Below are 20894 nucleotides of genomic sequence, written 5' to 3'. Positions count from 1 at the left end.
CCAGGCCTTTTACAGATCAACAAGAGTCCTCATAATGACCTGGACTGATTTCTCCTTTACACAGCTCAGCTGCATCTATTACAATCCTGAGTATTCAAAAGAGGCCTTATCAGTCTTCCTCTTGGGGGAGCTGAAATGTGGAAAACAATTTGACCTTCAAAAATAATTCACTGGCATTTACCTAGAGGCGATCTGTCACAAACATTGAGTAACTCATTTCACAAGGCTTGCAACAGTCTCACCCTCGAATTCAATCATCTCTCTGGAGATTTTGTACAAAGGCAAAGGGATAGACTCATAAGACCACAACATTATCTCTAAAGCATGAGCCCTGATGATAAGGATCCTACTCACTGCTTCAGCAGGTGTTTCCTCAGCCCAAGTGGGAATCCTGCAGAAAGGAACATCCCTTCCAATGTATATTATAATATAACACATAAACTGTACCTGACAATAGCTGGCTTTGCCTTATAAAGGAAATCCATGCACAGTGTCCTTCAGCCAACAGCACTTCTAAGTTCCTCAAAGGCAGATTTAGAAATTCCTTGTTTACATTCCTCCACAGCAATCTTTTTAGTAAAAGCCTCCCTCCTTCAGCCAGGAACAAATGCATCAAGACAGCTCCCTTGCACCCTCATTAAGAATCGGCACATCACTCAATGCTTTGCCTTCAGGACAGCGAGGTACATGAAAAATTAGCTAATAGTTCCTGTTGTCCATTTTTTGCACTCCTCTACTAGTCAAACTTGGAGACTCTGTCACGCTTCAGTGCTCCAGGTCATCTGGGAGTAAACTTCATTTCTTAGTCAGATGCTGCTTCCTCTATTCCTTATTTTCTAATCAGCATTACTAGATTGCAGAGACCAGTGGACCAATAGTTCTGTCTAAGTCTCCTCAGTGTCCTCATATCCTGGCAGACAAAATAGTCCCTGTTGTTAGATCTCACTTGAGCTGCAGAATGTAACAACTTTCTGAGCTGGATGACTTAACAAGACATCACGTATAGATGGAAGCTGAAGAGAAAACTGTAAAGACCATTTGCAACTTTGGATTCTAATAGTTAACATGCATAGTGACTTTTAGCACTTCCAAAGGGCTTACCTTGCAGCTTTTTCAGTACAGCCACTTCCATCTTGAGAACTTGCTTGGGCTGCTGAGCTGATTCTACCTTCAAGGCCACGTTCTCACGAGTCAGCAAATCCATTGCCTCATAGATCTCCCCAAAGCCACCTCCACCGATCTTCTTCAGCTGGAAAAGTACAGAGGTTTGGTACAATGTACACAAGAGGGAACATCAAGCTGGCTCTCACGAAGCCAGCTCCTCAACTGCGTAGGGAGAGCAAGCTCAGCTCCCAATCTGTGCTGTGCCTGAATCCCTTCACAGCTTGGCAAAAGTCCAGCTACCCACTTGACTGTGCTATGTATAAATTCTTTGCTCTAACAACAAAGAACAAGCCCAGCAAGCAATGACGGGTGATACTTTTAAAAGCAAATGATAATGCCTATTGCCTCCATGATGTTCTTGCCAAAATTCAAGGAAAGACCCTTCAAGGAGGTAGCAGAACCACTGTCCAGACCATGGTAGATTCAAACCTTCCCAGGATAACGTTTCAGGATCAAGGCAGGAATGGTTTGGTGTCAGGATTAGTGGCAATGTAAAGGGATGAGCGCTTTAAATCCAGGGCAAAGGACCAAACAAAAAGACAGAAACCTTAATTGAACTCAGCCAGGGTCAAGGCTGTCATCCACAGGTTTCAAAGAATTGACAAGGTCAAACAGTAACCACTGTGGCTGTCTTCTAGTAGCACTTGTGTAGCCAAGCCTGCAACTCCTGCAGCCCAGCTCAATGGGCTACTTGTTCCAGAAATGGTCAGTGAGCCTCAACTGACTTAACAGCTGAGGAAGAGTTGACCTTTGCTCATCAAACTCTCCAGAGTCCACCCCACTTGCTTAAGAGGACTGTATCTGATTTCAAGGGAAATGAACTCATGAAAAACAGGCATAAACTGAGAAGCCAGTAATGAACTCAGCCAGCCATATTCTAAATCATCTGAAAACCTGTCAAACCCCTCTTAAAGCAATTCAGAGTGAGACCAAAATAGGTCCAAAGTCTGACAAAGAACCTTGCTTGTCCCACGTTCCCTCTTGTAATCATAAATGGCCTTTCTAAACAAAACAAGGTAAAGAATTCCTGAAAGTTTTGGGGGGCTTCCAGCAAGGTTTCCAAAATAAACAGGAGAACTTCAGATCTCAAGAAGCTTAGAAACCTGAAAGAAAGCAAAACATAGATTGCACCTACCAAAAGAACACACACATGTACACAAGTCATCACTTGCATTCAAAGCTCAGTGTAGGAACTGCCAACTCTGTCTCGCTAATAAGTGTCAGTTGTGAATCCCCAGTAAAAGGCATTTATGTGAAATAAAGAGATACATCAAAATTCAGCTTTAACATCCATACCTAGTTCAAAGCAAGTACAAGTTACGTTTGACTTTGTTCCCTCCCCTGAACAAAGCTGTTCACAGCATTCACAGCACACGTGGATCAAGACCCTCTGGGGACTCAGTAAAAGTCATGTGGTTCCAGTACTGTCTAAATTTCATCTAGTCAAAGCATCAAAAATATCTGCAAGTAAAGAATGATGACTAAAAAGAATACTTCTAAATCTACAAGTTTTGATAAAAACCATAAGCACACCCTGTCCATGTCTTTTTTTTCATAAATAAGAACAAAAATATTACTCCTGTCAGACAGCCAAACTTTCCTGACTTCAAGTGACAGGAAAATGAACTACCAACAGGCTAACTGCAGAGAACTACCATCTTCATTTGTCAAAGCTTTGTCAGCCAGCAGAAAGGAGGAAAGGAATTCAAGGAATACATTACACCAATCTAAAATTAGAAATTGGCTCAATAATGGAAGTATGCCAGCACTAAGAGCTACAAGGTTCAAGCAGATGCCCAGCCAGAGACAGTCAGAGACACTGGAGGACAAATTACATAAAAGACCTTCTGGCAGTTGCACCCCAGCATCACATAAATATGCCACACACCTGCTTGAGCAGGATCCATCACCTACAGCAAAGGTTGGACCATACAGCTGGCACATTCTGGGTTAGATTCAGAAAGATTTGTGACAAAAGGAAAAAATGTTACCTCTGATATTACAGCTGTATGCTCACTTTAAGGTACAGTCCCTTTTTCCTCAGTCACTTGATCCTATGCTGGCCATTTCCTTGGGCCACCAGCAGTATTTTCATAGTTTTTCCAGATTATTCCAAGCTCCCCACAGCTCATGGTTCTGACTGGTCCCACACTAGCTTAAAGCAAGGGGAAGGCACAGAAGGCCTGTCCAAAAGGAAAGGGTCTACACTTCACACTTTCTTTTTGGGGTGGGGGGAGTAACTGTTCAATGAAGGTTCACAATGCACAAGTCAGCTAGCACATGGTCAAACTCCTATCTCTACTCAGAGTAGGGAAAAAGGATTTCTCATTGCTATTCGCAGCCTTTAGCAAGTCATGTCATTTCTCAGAGCCTTCAAGTGGGGCAATGACTTCACTGCAGTATTTAAGGCTACTGTGAGACATTATAAAACAGAAAAGGTTATTCCTCTAATTAGAGGTAGTTGCTGTTGACAATACAACTGCACATTTCTGTCTTTTTTAAGTCAGAGTTAGTGGGTAGAGCTTCTAGTGGGCTCCAGCCACAGATTCATGCAACAATGAAGCACTGAATCTCACTTTTAGTGCCTCTACCAACTTTAAAATTGGTTTGAAATGTTCCCTGTGAGCATCACTGAGCATATTTTAGACTTTATTTGGAGCTTTTGGTGCTTATAAGAGTTCTGCTGTTGCCAAGAACAAAGTTACTTTGTTTAGACTTTGTTATAAAAATACTCCCATCATTTACAGAAGTTTTAGCCCTCCTGTCTAGGAAGGAGAAACTCCAAGATTAACTAATAGGGAATGGTACAAGCTAAAGTTAGCCAAGTAAAGGAGAACAGAGAACCCCAGAATCTCAGAACTGTTCGGGCTGGAAGAGACCTGTAGAGATCACCTAGTCCGACCCCTCTGCCACAACAGCGTCACCTAGAGCTGGTGACACAAGAACCCATCCTGGTGGGTTTGGAATGTCTCCAGAGAGGGAGACTCCACAACCTCCCTGGGCAGCCTGTTCCAGTCCTCTGCCACCCTCAGTGTAAATGAGTTATTCCTCATGTTAAGGAGGAATTAGTATTAGCAATCATGCACCTGAAACAAAGGCATCAGGAGAGCGCTGAAATTCAGCTTGGCAAAGAACATGCACCAATCTGACCATATTTCAGGCTCTGGGGAAATTTCCATTTCTGCAGGGAGAGACAGATAAAAGCTGCGAACATTATTTTCTGAGATGCTGGTAAGCACAGGGCATGTTTCATGTCCTATATGTCTGTTAACCTGGCCATGGATCATCCCTCCAAAACAAGTAGATGTGCTCCAGTCCAGAGCTGCAGGAGCACAGTAAAGCTTTCCTTCAGCCGTGACAGAAAGCTTTGGGAGGGGCAAAGGGGTTGTCTCCATTTTGGTGTCTAATCACAGAGAAAACTGAGCTTCTCCATCTGCTCTCAAGAAGCAAGGAGAATGAAGAACAGTTTGAATTGCTTAAATATAAATAGGCTGTTCAGCAATAGGCCCTACAGAAAAGTGAAGGCTGCAGAGAAAGCTGGAACAAAGTGAAGAGAGACAGGCAATGGGGATCAACAAGAACAGGGCTGGGTCTAATGAAAAGATAATGCTTTGCCTGAAGTGGGCTTTTGAAAAATAACCTATCTAAAGCCTGGAACTGAAGTGAATTCAAGTCCTAAGCTTCTTTAGTCCTCTGCTCTCCACACTTCACTGCAAAACTCACAGGGCCACTGAACCACAGCTAGTCAGCATAAAGAACAAATCAGTGCTACTACCGCAAATCACTTGTAGTTCAAACTAGTGAGGCTTCTGCTGGGAGTTTAATGATTCAAAGAGTGTTGGTAATCCCACTTAAAAATTGAGACAATGGTATACATGGGATTTAAATGTTTTTTCAGCATTTTAAAAGCAAAGCCTGTCCAGCTTACACAATGGATAAGACAAGAACTAAAACGCTTAACATATGATGATATAATTTTAAGAAGTATCCCAATAAATTTACGCAGAAGTTGAACCAGCTAGTTAATCATGGACTTTGACTCTTGAAGTAGCTGATATTCCAACCCAAAACATTTGGTTTTACATTATTTTATTGTAATGCAATTTATTTATAGTCATGTCTGTAGTACTCTTTGCCACAGTAATTTGAAATCTAAGTTTCCCACTAAAAAAATTACTCACTCTGCTGCAACAGTTCAATCCTACCTAAAAATCCTTGGCAGATTTAGCCTTCTGAAAATACCACTCTAAAACTCTTCTTCCTGCAGTATCTTGCTAAGATGTCAAACCCTACCACTCCACTGTTGCTTGCCAGAGGCCAGGATTAAGTAGGGAAGCTGCAGTAGTATTGCAGGAGGAGGAGGAGCCATTAGAGCCACTGCTACTCACCACTTTCCAGCGATCTTTGACCACGTAGTTGGTCGGGAGAATGTCGACCTGTTCCCCTCCACCGCTCATGTTTGGTTCGTCCTTGATGACTGCTGCTAGGCACTGCATTTGCCAGCCAGAGAGTATTTCAGTAGCTCCCAGTTTAAATGAGCCATTTATCTGGGGGAAAAAAAAGGGGCAGGGGGAATGAATGACAAAATTATTACAGGTTGCAGTGTAGGTATGTGCTGCATTTCCACAGGTCTTGCTTATGAATAAAACATAACCAGCCTCTTAGGAAAGAGGGCAAACCCACCCTGCAAACATCTGAGCTCACTCCATGCATAACCTGACAGACACAACCCTGTTCCAAGTCAGCAGCACAAACTAAAGGGTGACAATCACCAGCTACTCCATGCTGGAGTCCAGGGCTCTTGGGCTTGACAAAGCAATGAGAACCCAACACCAAAATGTTGTAAGGGTTCTTACTGTTACCAGGCAAAGAAGTCTTGCTTTAGCAGAGCAGCTGCTACCTCAGCAGTTTTTATGGCTTGCATTGGATGACATCCAACATAAATCAGAAAGGTTTGCCAGGTATTGCATTCAGTAAGCCTAAAAAGTCTGAATAGGGTAGAAGAACTGTACAGGGCCAGGGTTACACACACATCACTGTAATGAACAGCCAAGCAGAGTAGATGGGGAATGTTAGAAAAGGTTTCAGCCAGGTATAAGTTAGTCCTCCTCGTACCCTACACACAGTGCTAAAGATGATCAGATTAAAATACAGAATGATAACTTGTGCCTGTGGTGTTCATCTTGACCCTTTTTCCTGCCTTCATATGGAGCTCCAGATAGCCTATGTGGATATTAATTTTAAAGGTTTTTTGTTATAAATCTTCTCCAAAAATTACTTTCAGAAACACATTTTCTTGGCTTTCCTAGAAGAAAATGAATGAAACAGGCCTAATAAAAGATCTTGCTCAGATATTTTACTGGCTTTAGAAGTAGGCTGGATCTTTTACTAAGCATGGATCTTGGCAATTCTATTGTCATTCCCCAAAAATATGAATATTTTCCTTTCTAAAAATGAGTGTTACTGTAGCACTCTGGTTGCAGACTTAGATTAACAACACAAATACCAATTTTTTTAAAAATACTAGAGCTGATCACTCAGCCATCACATTTCTTCAGGTCAAAAAAAAAAAGGGAAAAAAGTTACCAGTTAATTATAAGCTCAAGCAGAGAAAAAAACTCATTCCCTAGCTGTAAAAGAACTGAGAGAGAAGGCTATGAAGTGGCCAGCATGTAGTGTGCACAAGGAAGCAGCAGACAGAAGTATGTCAAAAGTGCAAGACAAAGGATGATCAAACAAAACATGAACAAAAGATCTCAAAGAGATCTTATAAAAATCTTCACAAAAGAAGATTTCATTCCAGATATAGAAGGTAACTACATGAAAAAAAAGAGCAGCAGACTAACTCAGCAAGAGGGCTGCTGAAAAATGTTCAATCCAACATCTGCCAAAGGACAATCAAAATAATAGAAGAGAAATAAGAAAAAACTGAGTATTAAAGAGATTCAGAAGAAAGGTGCTGCAAAATGTTCTGAATTCTCACTGAAAGAGTCCTGCATCTTTATGGGGTAGCTGTGCTTTCAATCATCAGGTACTGAAGTAAGAAATTGGAAAGAGAAAGTGCCTGCTGTGTTTGGGAGCACAACATTTGTGCTGCTTCTTCTAATGAGCAAGTGGAATGCCATTCCCAAGTTCCTTTATGCTCACCAGAACACCTGAACTGGCCATCCCTAAGCTACCAGTGAGCAGTGAGCACACAACCTCCCTGCACATCATCTCAGGAGGCACAGGACAGAGAACCCCTGCAAGAATCTCCTTTAATGTTGGCTTTTCTTCCAGTATTTAAAGAAAAGGTAGTTAATTATAGACTGCCCCAAACTTTTAACATTACAAACACTGACACAGAAATAAGTATCCCCTCCCTACTGGTGAAGGTCTCTTCACATCACTTTAGCAATGCACGTGCATAGTAATATTTCAGTCTGGTGACTGCGGCAGAAAGTAATCCCAAGGAATAATTTTAGAGGAGAGACTGAGCATGAGAGTCCACAGGCACTCAAAGCCAGGCAAGGTAATCGCTTTCCCTGGTGTACTATTCCACTTCCCTTTATCAAAATTTTAATACATGTGCACAAAGATGTCATGTCTGTTATTTAAAGGAATCTGACTTTGAAATGGAATAAAATCCTCCTGGGCAATACCATGAAAAGCAGCCATTTGGCAATATGGAATTACAGAACTAAGTTTACAGATATGCTGTGGTATTGCCAGAATAATGCAGCCAAAGCAAATGACAATTTAATTGTAGTCTGAAACAAATTCTGAGCTGTTTTAGATCACAGTAGCAACACAAATCCAAACTTTATTCCTGAGGTAGTGCAAATACTGCAGAAACATTCTCAGGCCTATGGGTCAAGCATTACCTATACCCATAGCAAGACATAATACATTAACCTAAAAACCCAGGAGGATCACAAAGGGCAAAAGAAGGAATGTAGATACCTTTGTGCAGAAACCAATCAGCACAGAAGAGGCAAGAGATGGTCAGGCAGGAGAGTGGAAAGGCAGTACACAGCAGAGACCATCATTTCTGCATGTTAAATGTTACCCAACAATCTTAAACCCAGACACTGCACCACTCACCTTTAAAATGTATCGACCACAATATAGAGACATAATTTAAAGTACAGTGACTGTGAAAACAAGAACTTTCAATTTGTCTTTTCCTGTAGGAAATGGACAGGATATCATGAAAATCTTGTACCCTTGTCCCACAAAGCCATGCAAGGGAATTGAGTAAGCCTAAGGTATCTTAAAGCTGCCTTCCTAGAAGAAGCAAGTGAAGCACAAAGGAAAGGAGCTGAGAAATAAACAGTGACAACAGTAGGACCAAATTCCATCTCTTGGCCAACCTCAGCATGAAGAAGTGTGAAATCAGCTCTCCCATGCTGTTATCTCCTTCAGCCAACTATATAAACTTTACAAACATATAAACTTTATAGCTTTATACATTTAGTCTTGGAATTTATAATAAAAGAAGTGCACAAAACCCCATGTTCACCAGTTCACTGAAAGTGGCAAGAGCAGTTTGAGGAGTCATTTTATATGCCTTTCCAGTTTTTATTCTCTATCCTAGATACCTATTCCTGGCCAGCTTAGGTCAGGACACTGGCCTAGATGGACCTGTAGTATGACTCAGTATGGCCTGACTTGTGTTTTGGTGAGGTACTTTCAGCAGAAGAAGTATATATATATATGTCTTCTTTAGCTCTTCAAGGTGGTCAGATAGCAAAAAATAAAGAATCAATGGAAAAAGTCTCATATACACAGCCCAACCTATCTTACAAGGTTCTCTTTCATGCAAGCAAAATTTTAAGCAGCTTTGTTGGAAAAAACATTTTCTCATTTTACAGGATTATAGCATTCTTAAAATTAAACTTATAAATACTGAGTACACCCTGTGGGAATTCCTAATGAATATATGAGATCTTTCCTATGTTGGCTTGCTTCAGTCCCAGTAACCACGATTGAAGTGCTCAAAACACAAGCCACACTCACACAAACATCAAGCTCAAAACTCATCAGACATGAGGTGGCTGTTAAACAGCAGAACAAAGCTATGGAATTCTGTCTCTCACTATCTTACTAAGGGTCTTAATCTTACTGTGGAGGAATTGCCATATCCAACTTCATTTCAGGACACATCCTTACCTCTGGAAGTCTACAAATTACAACAATTTAGACTGGTGTAATTCATGACCCTCTTGATCAAGTTCCCCACCATGAACCACCTCAGGAGCACGATCCACCTTAAGAGCAGATCCCAGAGGTGTTATAGAATATTGATATAGACTACAGCTTTTTCTGGGTGAGGCAAAGTTGGCTAACTGCAAAACCAAAAGAAGTAGCCCAATAAACTGCAGTCTAGAAATCAGATCAATCTCCCTGTCCAATATCTGCATGGGAGAAACAACTGAAAAATAGTTGTAAATAGAATTTAAGCATAATTTAGCTGTTCCAAACATGAACATGAATTAAACAGGGTGCAGAATAAGATAAGGATATAATAAGTAGGACTGAGAATGTTTAGAAATAAGAAAACAAAAACCAGCAGTTTCCAAGTGCCACTGCTCAGCAGCATTAGGGCTCAGTCAATGGCAGCAGTAGCTGCATCTACTCAGTGTCCCTCACTGTTTTTCCAACATCATCTCCTTCCAATACAACACCAACCATAAAAATGAAATCACTCACATTGAAACAAACAAAAAACCTTTACATCTTTGTACCATGCATGAGCATTCTTTTATCAGGGTAGGATGCGTATAACAGTACAGGAAAAGAAGCTGATTAAAAAAAAAAATGCAGTGCACTGGACTAACAGCCCCTCAGCCCTGGAATATACCATACTACCTGCTGAACTTGAAACAGCAATGAAAAACAAGCCATACACTGTTAGGGTAAGTCTGACAGCAGGAGCTCGTAAGGCTCTGAATTATTCCTTAATGACACATCTTCCTTCACTGCCTGCCCCTGCTGCAGCAAACCCTGCTTAGAGAGCAGGCTCAACTCCTATCAGCTGCAGCCTAAAGTCTCCTCTGTGACATATTCTTTGCATAGGCAGGGAATGGCATTAGCCTTAGGAGTTCTGGATTGCTGCTCACAGCATTTCACTTCTGTAAATATCAAAACATCTAAAGGTGAGGTTGAAAGATGCTGGGACTGTTTTCCATCATTGAATGGTTTATGACCATTAAGGAGTGACTAGGAAAAACAAACAAAAAAAGCTGCAGTCAAGACAGACTGCAATCAATCAAGGTCCACATTCTCTGCTAACATGAGGCTGCACTGAGCAGAACATACATATTTAAACATGATAACAGGTGCACCTTGACAGCATTATTATGGCTACCCAGTTGTATAGCCAACTGAATTATCACTGCCTGCACAATCAAAGTAACAGCATAGGACTAGAGGAAATCAAATAAAACCCCCAAACAAACAATACCACACTGCCAGAGACTGCATTCACACACACTACAGAGAAGTCAGACACACCAGTAATTTCTGTGCCAAACCCACCTATCTGCAGGGAGAATCAGCACAGGTAATTATGACAACAAATCATTAGGAACACAGACCAGATAAGCACGCCTACACTGCCAGGGGTTTATGTGATCCTAATCCTCCCCAAACACATTTCAGCAGTAAAAGCAAAACAATGGGGAGCAGGAGAATTTGAAAGGAAAGTCTGTTATCTTCCAGCAATCTCCTTGACAGAGTTGCTCCAAATTTGAAACAAGCAGAACATTAAATTCAACTCCAGGAAATCCCTCTGATATCATAACCAGCTCAACCTCCACTAATTTAACAGGCAAACATTATGGTCTGCTTACAATGAACATGTAACTGCAGCTTAAGTATCTGTACCTGCAAAATCAATATAAATCACTACTGAAAAGCTTGAGTAGTCTGCTGGCAGTCAAAGCAAATATATCTGAATAAAAGCAAGAACTAAACAGAGGCTGTACTTATGATACCAGACTCAACCTACACCTGACACACAGGGGTATGTTGTCATCATCTGATCCTGGACCAGATAGTGACCAGATCCTCAGGTAATGCAAAATGTCCCATCAGGCACCTCCTCTCCCTCCTCTGCTTTTGTGCAGAGCTGGTTATTCATCCTCCATCAAATGTGACCATTCCAAGTCAGTTTTCAGAGTGGTCAACAGTACCCTCCTTGAGCCCTTATTCTTGGAGAACAGGATTTTATCTTGAAAAAGACAGGCACACAGCAAACTGATAACATCTGTTGCTCAATGGTCTTGTTAAAACCTATTACATCAGGTTATTAAAGGGCCCAAAGCCTGAGATCAATCATTTTAAATCTCCATTCCAGAGAAAGCTGTGTTCATCTTACTCATTCAAAAATTTTTATGATAGATGCAATCACCATAACCATCAAGTATTACAAAAACATGTCAAAAAGTTATTTAGAGGTTAGGGACACAACATTCCTGATGAGAGATTTTGTAATCTGATTCAAATTTTGGAAGACAGGGTATTTTGCTAGGAAAATTCATGCATTTATAGATTTGCCCTGTAGACTTCATATTACCAAGCACTTTCATAATAAAAATTAGCATAAGCGGGACAAATGCCACTTGCTGCACTGATGTCATATCAGACTAAATGAGACTGAATGGGACAAATTTTTTTCAGTCTCCAAGCCCAATGTTGATCATAACAGATATTCTATTTCTTATTACACAGAAGAGGTTTCCTGGGACTGACAAAAACATGACAAATCATGCCAACTGTTAGTCACTTAAATAATCCCTCTACAGCCCTTCTGTAAACATTTCCCCATTTTTGTAGGGAACTCTTCCCCCTAGTTAGACAGGGGAGCAGGTTCATCCTTCCTCTGTGGCCTGCAAAGCTACAGCTTCATTCTCTGATCTTCTGCTCATCCTTTTTTAGTTTGCAGACAGCTGGTTAAGGAAACTTTCCTGTCTGACCATTCAGGAGCCACTCTGGGGGTCACACTGGCAGTACTGGATTGTCGTGACCTTACAGGCTGTGTTCCTCTCGTGCTCTAGATGCCCCGTGCATATACCTCTTGGTAAATGGGAAGATTTGGTCTGGGGTCTTTTCCTGTTTTACTTGGGTTCCACTGAATCTCTGGATGAACCAGCCAGCCAGCCCTACATGTCCCCATGCCCTTTGTTTGGCAAAGGGATGGCACCAGTTCACAGCCCCTTGCCTGGGCCTCCAGACATTTCCTGCCATCCAGGGCAAAACCTGCAGCTCCCACTGCAGCTGCACACCCAGCTACCTGCACCAGGTGTGTTCCTCAACAGTTCTTCCTTTCTCCTGATTAAGCACACCTGCTAATGTAATAAAAGGAAGAAGACAACAATTTGAGGCATTGAACCACTGTCCTTCTACAACATTACTACAAATATCAAACTAAACAGAATTAAAACTAATAAGAAAACTACAGGGTAGAGTCCAAGGTTATAGATTCCTGTGCACAAAGACTTTAGTGATTCCCAATACAAAACCATGAAGGATTCTCAGAAGCCAGTCATGTATCAACTGGCTACACTGCTGATACAAGTATCATCACTACTTGTTTAGTGTGAGAATGGCACATTCCATTTTCCTTTCCTAAATCTTTAACGGCAAATTAGGAACACAATAAAACAGTACATGGACTTTCCCACAGAGGTTCTAATTTGGATTTCCTAAAGAATGCCTTAACACATCACCTCCAGGCTGTCTATAATGTACCTGCATTTCAGGTAGAGTGGATGGATACCACTGAGCACACTTACTGTGCTCTTCAAACTCTCTGTGCATATAGAAAACATACTGGATTAAGTGTTCACATCCATCCAGTAAGCTGGACTCCACTGGAATTTAAGTTCCTGTTAGCTAAACACATCCCAAAGAGAGTTTGTAATTCTCTGGAGCCATCCATACCTTTTGTATTTTGTTAGCTATTGCCTCTGTTCCCCCTGGGTCTTCATCACAAAACCATCCAGCCAGAGTGATTTAATATTTCTTTGTCAGAACTGGTTTTACCTCAGTTGTTCCTATTCCATCACTATTTTGGGTTGCTTCCCACTTTTCCTGTTGTCTCTCTTCTTCTATTGAGCAGTCCTTCTTTTACATAGTCTGGGTGTCTATCAAATTTGGCCTTTGCCTCTGGTCACCACCACAACAGCACCCTGTCCCAGAGGCTGCCTGGCCACAGCTTTTATAGCTGCACCAGAAAGGGCAATTCCTACAGATTCCTGTAGTGCCTCTCATGTGGGCTGGGAATGCATCACAGCAATTTCTGCAGGTAACTGTACTGATTCTAGCAAATTGTATATTTCGTCTCCACTACACACTCTCTTCCCTGCTGATCTGAAAAATCCCCATTCTTTCCCTAAGACTCTTGCTGCATGACCCAACCCAAAAGCACGCTGAGAATCCACACAGATGTCAACTCATTTTCCTTTGAAAATTGTTGGCACAGCAATGCTGTAACAGCTCAAGCTGGTGCCTCTGAGGAAGAGCCACCAACAAAGGAATCCCTGGGATACTGCACCCTCAGTCTGTGCACTGCTTCCAGTGGTGATACTTAGTCTATGCAAGAACATCCTAGAAAAATATACAAAAATTCTTGTACACGGAAGCGAGGTCTGTTTAATTTCTTTCTGCACTGCTGTGTGAGTCAGTTTCCAAGGAACAAGGGTTTTACCAAGATTATGGAGAGCTCTACAAACTAGGCATGAATGCCTCTATAAAAGCCATTTCCACATGCCAAGAATGCCATCTAGTTCACAACTGTCAGTACCTGCCTGCACTCTCCCAGAACATGTAAACAATTGCTTCCCATCCAAGAGTTTTCCTGTCTGCAGAGTCAAGCAGCTCCATGACTGAGGCATGTGCCCTCTCCTTCTGCTACCAGATTTTACACCAGCTTGTTGTGTCAGGAAAAAAAACCTAAAACCCAACAAAACCCCCAATACAAAAAATCAAAAACCACATCAGTAAAACCCCCAACAAAACTTTAAAATGTGTTCTTCTGGACAGATTCATTGTCATAAACCGTATTTATACTTTGATCCTTAATTTTCCAGTGCTATGCCAAGTAACTGGATTCTGAGAATTTCGTATTACAGAACTAGTATGGTCATAACTTGTTTCTATAAAAAAGCATCATGAACCTAATGCCATATTTTAATGTAAAAATTATTTTCTATTCATAGCTGTAGTAAAGTACTGGAAAAGTAAATTTTGTATGTGACTTGGTCAATGCTCATAGCAATTTTTCAAACCTATCTCAATGTGCAATGAGTAATTGTGCATTCTGTGCTCAGCTTGCCAGAGTAAGCTGGCTCTTGGTGGATGTTTCTAATAATAAATACTCCACAGACAGAACAATTACTGGTTCAAGTCCAGCCTGGAATGTTTGGAAGGGGAAAAAATGTATATAATCTCATCCCAATCAGAAACACGGGCAGCAAGGTTAAAGAAAATACATTTTGCAAAAGAAGCAACAAGAACACCAGAAATACCAGCTCCTGAGCTGCCACCAGACTTGAAAAAAGGCTGCAGGACCTATGCAACCGGATAGCTCTGAGGCCTGGAAACCAAATAGCTCCTGCCATTTCCCTCAGATAACTGTCACAAGAGTGACAAATTACTTGAATACCTGCCCTTTGCATTTCCACCTTCCACATTTTCATTTTTGTCCTGTTGGCTCAATGGAAAAAAAAGCCCCATAAGCCTCATCTCTGCTTGAGAACCAACCACTCCTTATTTCTTCATAGAAATGCGGAACAGCAGAAAGCAAAAAGTGTATTTTCAACAAAATGCTTCTTAATACAACCAAACTCAGGCTTAGACATCTATGAATAAACCATAGAGGTCATGCATACAGAGCAGAGCACTGCTACAGAGAGAAGCACAAAAAAAGGAAGGCAATTCTGTCCTTTCCTACTGGTGTGAGACAGTAGAGTCCAGTAATCCATGCCTCATGGCTTACTAAAAATCTAAAAATCCTACTAAAACCCTAAAAATCCTGGATAAAAAAAAAAAGGCTGAAAGGTGCCTTCCACCTGAAAACTTAACTCTCTAAAATGCTTGGAACTTAGTCCAAACAACCCCAAAAAGCAAGGGAATGTAGTGGAGAAGTACCTCTCTATTATGAAAATCTAATAAACTGAAGGACTCTGACATTCTAGCTCACCTTCTGCTAGAAGTTGAAGCCTGACAAGTGCAAATTAGTTTTTCATGGGCGTCTTCCATGAGAACAGGATCTGGAACAAGAAAGATGGTAGATTCTCTTTTCAGACCAGTTGGGCACTTCTAAAAAGGCATGCTTTAGCTACTGCCAATTTTACTAAAAGCAAACACATAAAAAAACCTCCAAAACCCAACACCCACCCAAAAATCACCTTTTGGGTGCTTAGATGCCAGTGAATGAAAGCTGACAATTAATGGGAGCACTGTTACACCATATTATCTACATTACCCCATAAATCCTACAGAACCCTATGCTGGACTAACAGATCCAAGTTACTAATTAGCCAATCTAAAAATCTGCCTGAAATGAAGAGAAACAGTTCCCCTCTCTCTCCTTCCCAGCTCTGAACTCATGTATGTAGGATTCCACCATGGGCCAGTGGGCCACCACAGGTTCAGTGACCTGTACTAGCAGAAAAACTATTCCTCTTCCTAATAAATAAGGGCATTTCCTTGGCTTAGAGCTTCCTGAATTGGTTCACTGTAGGGTCAGTCAAATGCAAGTGGCAGCACAATGGAGGAGCAGTACCTCAGATCCATTTCAGCTTCAGCCAAGCTGTGCTCTGTGTTTGTCTCCACAGCAGGAAGCTCTTGGCCTTCTCTGAGATCACAGGATTTAGCCCCTTCTGCTTAAAAACACTGGAGTAACTCTGCCTGAGGCAAACCATTTTTTTTCCCCCCCAAGGATAACAAAATTTAAAGAAACCAGTTAGTTTCAATAAATAACTTGCACAACCCCATAACTAGTAAATTTTAGAAGTCTAATGCAGATAGATTCTGTTTAAATAATTCAAGACATAATTAGACCACAAAGTCTAAGTTTCCTAATACAATGTCACCACAAAGGTGACTTCTATTCTCTGGCTGAGGTGCTACAGGAAGCAAACAAGCAACTTTCATGAAATGAGGGAAACAAGCCAGACAATTTATTAGAGTGTCCAATTAAGAGGAGCACTGTGCTGATGCCTCTATGAAGGTGAAAGTATCGGACAGCTACCCCATACCCTTGTTTCAGTGAGCAGAACAGGTCCCAGGAATTTAAGCTGCATGTCAAGAAGTTATAAACCAGTCAAGGGCAGGAGCGGCACAGCGTGTGCTGGGAAGCAGAGTCTCATGAAGAACTACAAGTTCAGGGAAAAAATGGGCTGAATTTCAGAACACCATACACACACACACACAGAGGAAGAGCAGTTTCAGGACTATAAGGTATTTAAATGGAACCCAAAAAACCAAAGAGATGCAATGAGTTTCAGAGGTATGGTAGGGAACAAAGATGAAAGGATTCAAGGGTGAACACGGAGCTACCCAGGCACATTCTCCAGTGCTTCATGGAAAAGGTACTCAAAAAAAGACCGGGTCACTCCAGGGGAGAAAGAGTACTACATACTACAAAATAAACAGACAGACTCACAGGAGATAAAGAAATAATTTTGTATCAAGGCTAAATGGAAAAAATGTAATAGTAAAGCTACCCCATCAGACCAGAATAAAGCAGCAAGTGATCTGCCATGTGAGAACAGATGGCCTGTGCCTTTAGGAAACAGGAGGCATTGGGGAACTTCAGTTCCCTCATGCAGATCAGGATATATTACCAAGATGAAATTTTAAATATAACTTACAAATAATTCCACTTTGTTGAACAGAAATGTATCACCTTTAAAAAGAAAAAAAAAAAAAAAAAAAAAAAGAAAGAAAAAGAAAGAAAATTCTTTGGCCAGTGCAACTTCTACTTCATTTTAATTCTGACTTACTGGGCCAACAGAAGATTTTTAGAATAGAAGATGTGTGCAAAGGAAGAAAACAGTACAAATTATTCCAAGCGATGATGCTTTTTCCTGATGATGTAAGAGAGATGAAGTAAATTCTTATGGATATAATCTACATATTTTCTACCCATACATTACAAGAGGCCACCCAGCAAGTCTGCTAAATGATGGACAGATAAGAAATAGGAAAATAATATAGGAAAATAATAGGAAAACTGAAGGGAAGATCAGAAAGAAGATGCTAAGGATTTTTGGCTGCTGCTAATTTTGAAGAGCTCTGCAGAGGATCTGGAAAATCAGTCTTCCACAACAGACATGTTTGGAAAACTAAAGATTAAAAATTAAACTAAGTGGCAGGCAGAACAGAGAAGCCGTGATTTATAGATCTATTAGGATAGGCAAGGTGCTTTTAGGAAGACTGAACAAGCTCAGATATGTGTAGTATCAGGCCAAAGGCCTTGGAAATTAGGATGTTCCAGGATAAAATTAAAGTTTATCTAAAACTAGTAACTGTCTAAAAGAGAGGAAAACACATAGGAATGCAGAGCTAGGTTTCACAACAGAGTGCTCTTAGCACACAGGTCACACCTTGTGTACATGGCAAATTACTCAGGCCAACAAATATAAAGGATGAAAAGCTGCATCCTGCACCACCAAGGTTGATAAGGGGTGTAACCACGGCAAGCAGTGTGCCCATCTTCTTAGCCTTTCCTTGAACATCATCTCTTGGTCAATGATAAAGGACTGGAGCAATCCAGTTTGGTTTGGCCTGAGCAACTGAGTTTATGATCCTATAATCAGAACCTTTTCATGAGACATCAATGTCTCCCTTTTTCTTTTCCCACTTGACTGGGAGGCCACCAAAGCTTTGTACCCAGGCAGCTCCTGGGCTGACAGTGGGCCTGACAACATCTCCTGCTGCACAGAGAGAGAGAGGAATCAACTTCCATCTGCCACAGCTGACACCAGATCTCTTTCAGAAGGCAGAGATGCCTCATTTCTTCTAAGAGGAAATCTGTGCCCATAGGCATTCTCTGCTCTCCATTGCACCTATCTGGCTGGAGCCAGCCCAGGATCCAGTTTGTTCCTTTCATATTGCTCACTAAATTAAAGATGACACAGCTTGACACCAAAAGGAAAGGGTTTCCAAACACATCTTATTTGATTAGCTCTACAGTCCATCACACTGTCAACATCTTCCTTCTCAGCTACAAAAAAAGATCCTTTCCCATGTGTGTAGCTCTTCATTAGTGGAGAAGGCCCAACAGAAAACAGTGTGGGACTGGGTAAGACCAGAAGGGACTAAGGGATTGTGAATCCCATGAAAAAACCTACTGTGGCAGTTTTATATTTTCCCCGCCGAGTCATATATTTATCTACCCACCAGTTTCCAAAAAACCAGAAACGTTCATGTGAAAAACCACTTGATACATTAATGTCTTAGACACATTGCTGTTGCTAGATAACTTTCCATACTTTTGGGGATAACTGTTGTGGCTCTCAACAGTGTGATCCACAGGCAATGGGCACTGTTGTGGAGAACACCACGGACTGGCCTGACCAACAAGGATTGCCACTGTCCAGTTCATAGCTGGGGAAACTCGCACATGCAAGGGAGTCCAAATTTTCAGATGCACCACATAAAAGCCACATCATCTCCCTCACCTCTCATTCCTAAAGCTTCAGTAAATACCCAACAGATTCTCCCACTCTTCCTCTGGACTAGGAAGGAAGGTCTCATAGCTGGCCTTCCTTATTCCTCCCTCTCAAAACAATCATAACATTGATTCCAATCAGATTGTGTCCCACAATGACATTTAAGGGGATTTCATGATGTTTCAGAGCAATAGCCACTTTTTCTGTTATCTTTGGTGGAAGAAGGGGAGCGAAGCACTGGTTCTGTCCACTCTGTATCTTGCTCAGTAAGCTAGCAGAGCTAAAACAGGTTTTAGCAAATGCTTCCATAATCACTCCAGCAAATATTCAGCTGTGCCTTGCAACGCTCCAAGTAGAAGATACCAATGAAACCCACACATCCTTAAAAATGAAGGAAGTTTACAAAGTCCTTGAAGATTTCATAAACACCTATTCCTCTACAAGGACCTATTTTCTGGCCTCTGCTCTGTTTTCAAAGTGAATCAATGTTACTGGAAGGTCACTATGGAGCTTTGGCAAACAAATCTAAACTAGGAGCTTCCCAGGATGAGGAACAGCTCCAGAAGTGTTTTTCTGAACACTGCACATTGATACATACATAGATAAGACTAAGGCAGAAGACTGACAGGACACAGTTGAAGAGATGAACCCACAGCAAGACCCATGAGAGAGAAGTGTGCTACCTAATAAACCATAAAGTGATGTCTCAATCTTTCCATAAGAGAGAGCAAGAAATAGCACGAAGGGATTTCCACACTGAAAATATAGAAGAAAGAGGGATTTGGCTCTTCCTGGATCTGTCTGATCATTCCTGCTTTGAAAAGCAAGTGCCAACTGCTTCCATTGGAGGAGAGCTCCAGGCTGCCTGTTGCAGCATGGAGATGCACTCACCTTCACCAGCAAACACTGGGGATGGTGAGGGAAGGAAATCCACACATGGGCCATGAGCACCGCTTCATCAGCACCAACGCTGGCAGCTGATGGAATAGATTTCCTAGCACTAGAGACACTCCTTTCTGGGGGAGTTGACTTTTGATTTGGATTGATAGGGATCTGACTTGTCCCTTGAAGACTATTCAAAAAACAAATAAACTAAACGATTAGGGAGGTGTCCCCAAGGCTGACCCTGACAAAAGTGTTCTACAAGAGACTCCAGTGTTTTATTTTGCCAGAGAAGAAGAACTTAGCCTACTCCTGAAGGAATGAGATAATCACAAAGCATGCAAAAGCACGCAGCAGTAACAACAGTGAATACCACATACACCATTCATGAGAACCGCATCTCAAAAGTTTCTGATTCCACCTATATCACCATGAGGATGCTCCTTAGGAGCCGGATGATCACTGGCACACAAAGGAAAAAAGCCAGAACGTTAACACATCATTCCTATTCTGCCCCTCTATCCTCTCAAAAGAAGGCAGCACACTGAAATGTGGTGACACACTGACACTCCTGAGACAGAACTAATGCTGTTTAGTCAGAGTACCTGTAAAGGCACAGCACCTACGAGCACTGCTGCTGAGGGGGCATTAGCACACCCTGTAGCACAACACAATTCCGCTCATAGAAAGTCCCCAGCCTGAAAATCTCTGTTGTGACTCACTGAGAAGTTTGTTGCTAAAGGGCAACATTTTCAGTGACACTACAAGAAATCCATGTGTAATGGTAGAATTAGGAAACTTTTCCTTCTATCAATCAAAACACCTTGCAAGCCTAAGAAAATTCAAAATAGATTTGGTTTAAACTGCTCAGAAACATGATACCAACAGGTATTAAAGTCCCCACCCCCCAAAACCCACAGTGGGTCTTGAACGTGTCATGCAAGTTGCTGTCAGAGTGACGGTGTCACTCCAGTGCTTCGTACAGCATTCTGGTTCCCTGTTAAACCCTAGATGCACGTCAAGGTCATGGTGTTCATCTCGAGATTCCTCAGTGGGTCAGACCCAGGTTACCGGATACCTCCACTCCCGGAATGCAGGGAAAGCACAATGGCTGTGGACACATCCAGCAATGTCAGCTTGGGCGCCACGAGCAGTACTGACACCATAGCAAGAGACTCTGAGCCC

The 20894-nt window shown here is 41.6% G+C and overlaps 1 protein-coding gene across 4 annotated transcripts in view; it reads right to left on the bottom strand.

Annotated features, from left to right (window-relative positions):
- TTBK1 (tau tubulin kinase 1) overlaps window positions 1-20894 on the bottom strand; it is a 103283-nt gene that overhangs the window by 81330 nt on the left and 1059 nt on the right. For 2 of the 4 annotated variants that reach the window (XM_086871672.1, XM_086871681.1), the window contains exons 2-3: window positions 5553-5711; window positions 1102-1249 (exon numbers count right to left, since the gene is read on the bottom strand). In XM_086871672.1, coding sequence (XP_086727798.1) covers window positions 1102-1249; window positions 5553-5660 — 256 coding nt within the window. In that variant the 5' untranslated portion in view covers window positions 5661-5711. Of the gene's footprint in view, window positions 1-1101; window positions 1250-5552; window positions 5712-5856; window positions 5864-15349; window positions 15420-20894 lie in introns of those variants that run through there. The other 2 variants (XM_086871697.1, XM_086871664.1) reach the window with 2 other exon arrangements.

Source organism: Cyanistes caeruleus, chromosome 2 (assembly GCF_971803275.1).
Source record: "Cyanistes caeruleus chromosome 2, bCyaCae1.hap1.1, whole genome shotgun sequence".
NCBI classification, from domain to species: Eukaryota; Metazoa; Chordata; class Aves; order Passeriformes; family Paridae; genus Cyanistes; species Cyanistes caeruleus.
Note: the sequence above shows the minus strand (reverse complement) of the source record. Positions and strands in the feature narration are given on the sequence as shown.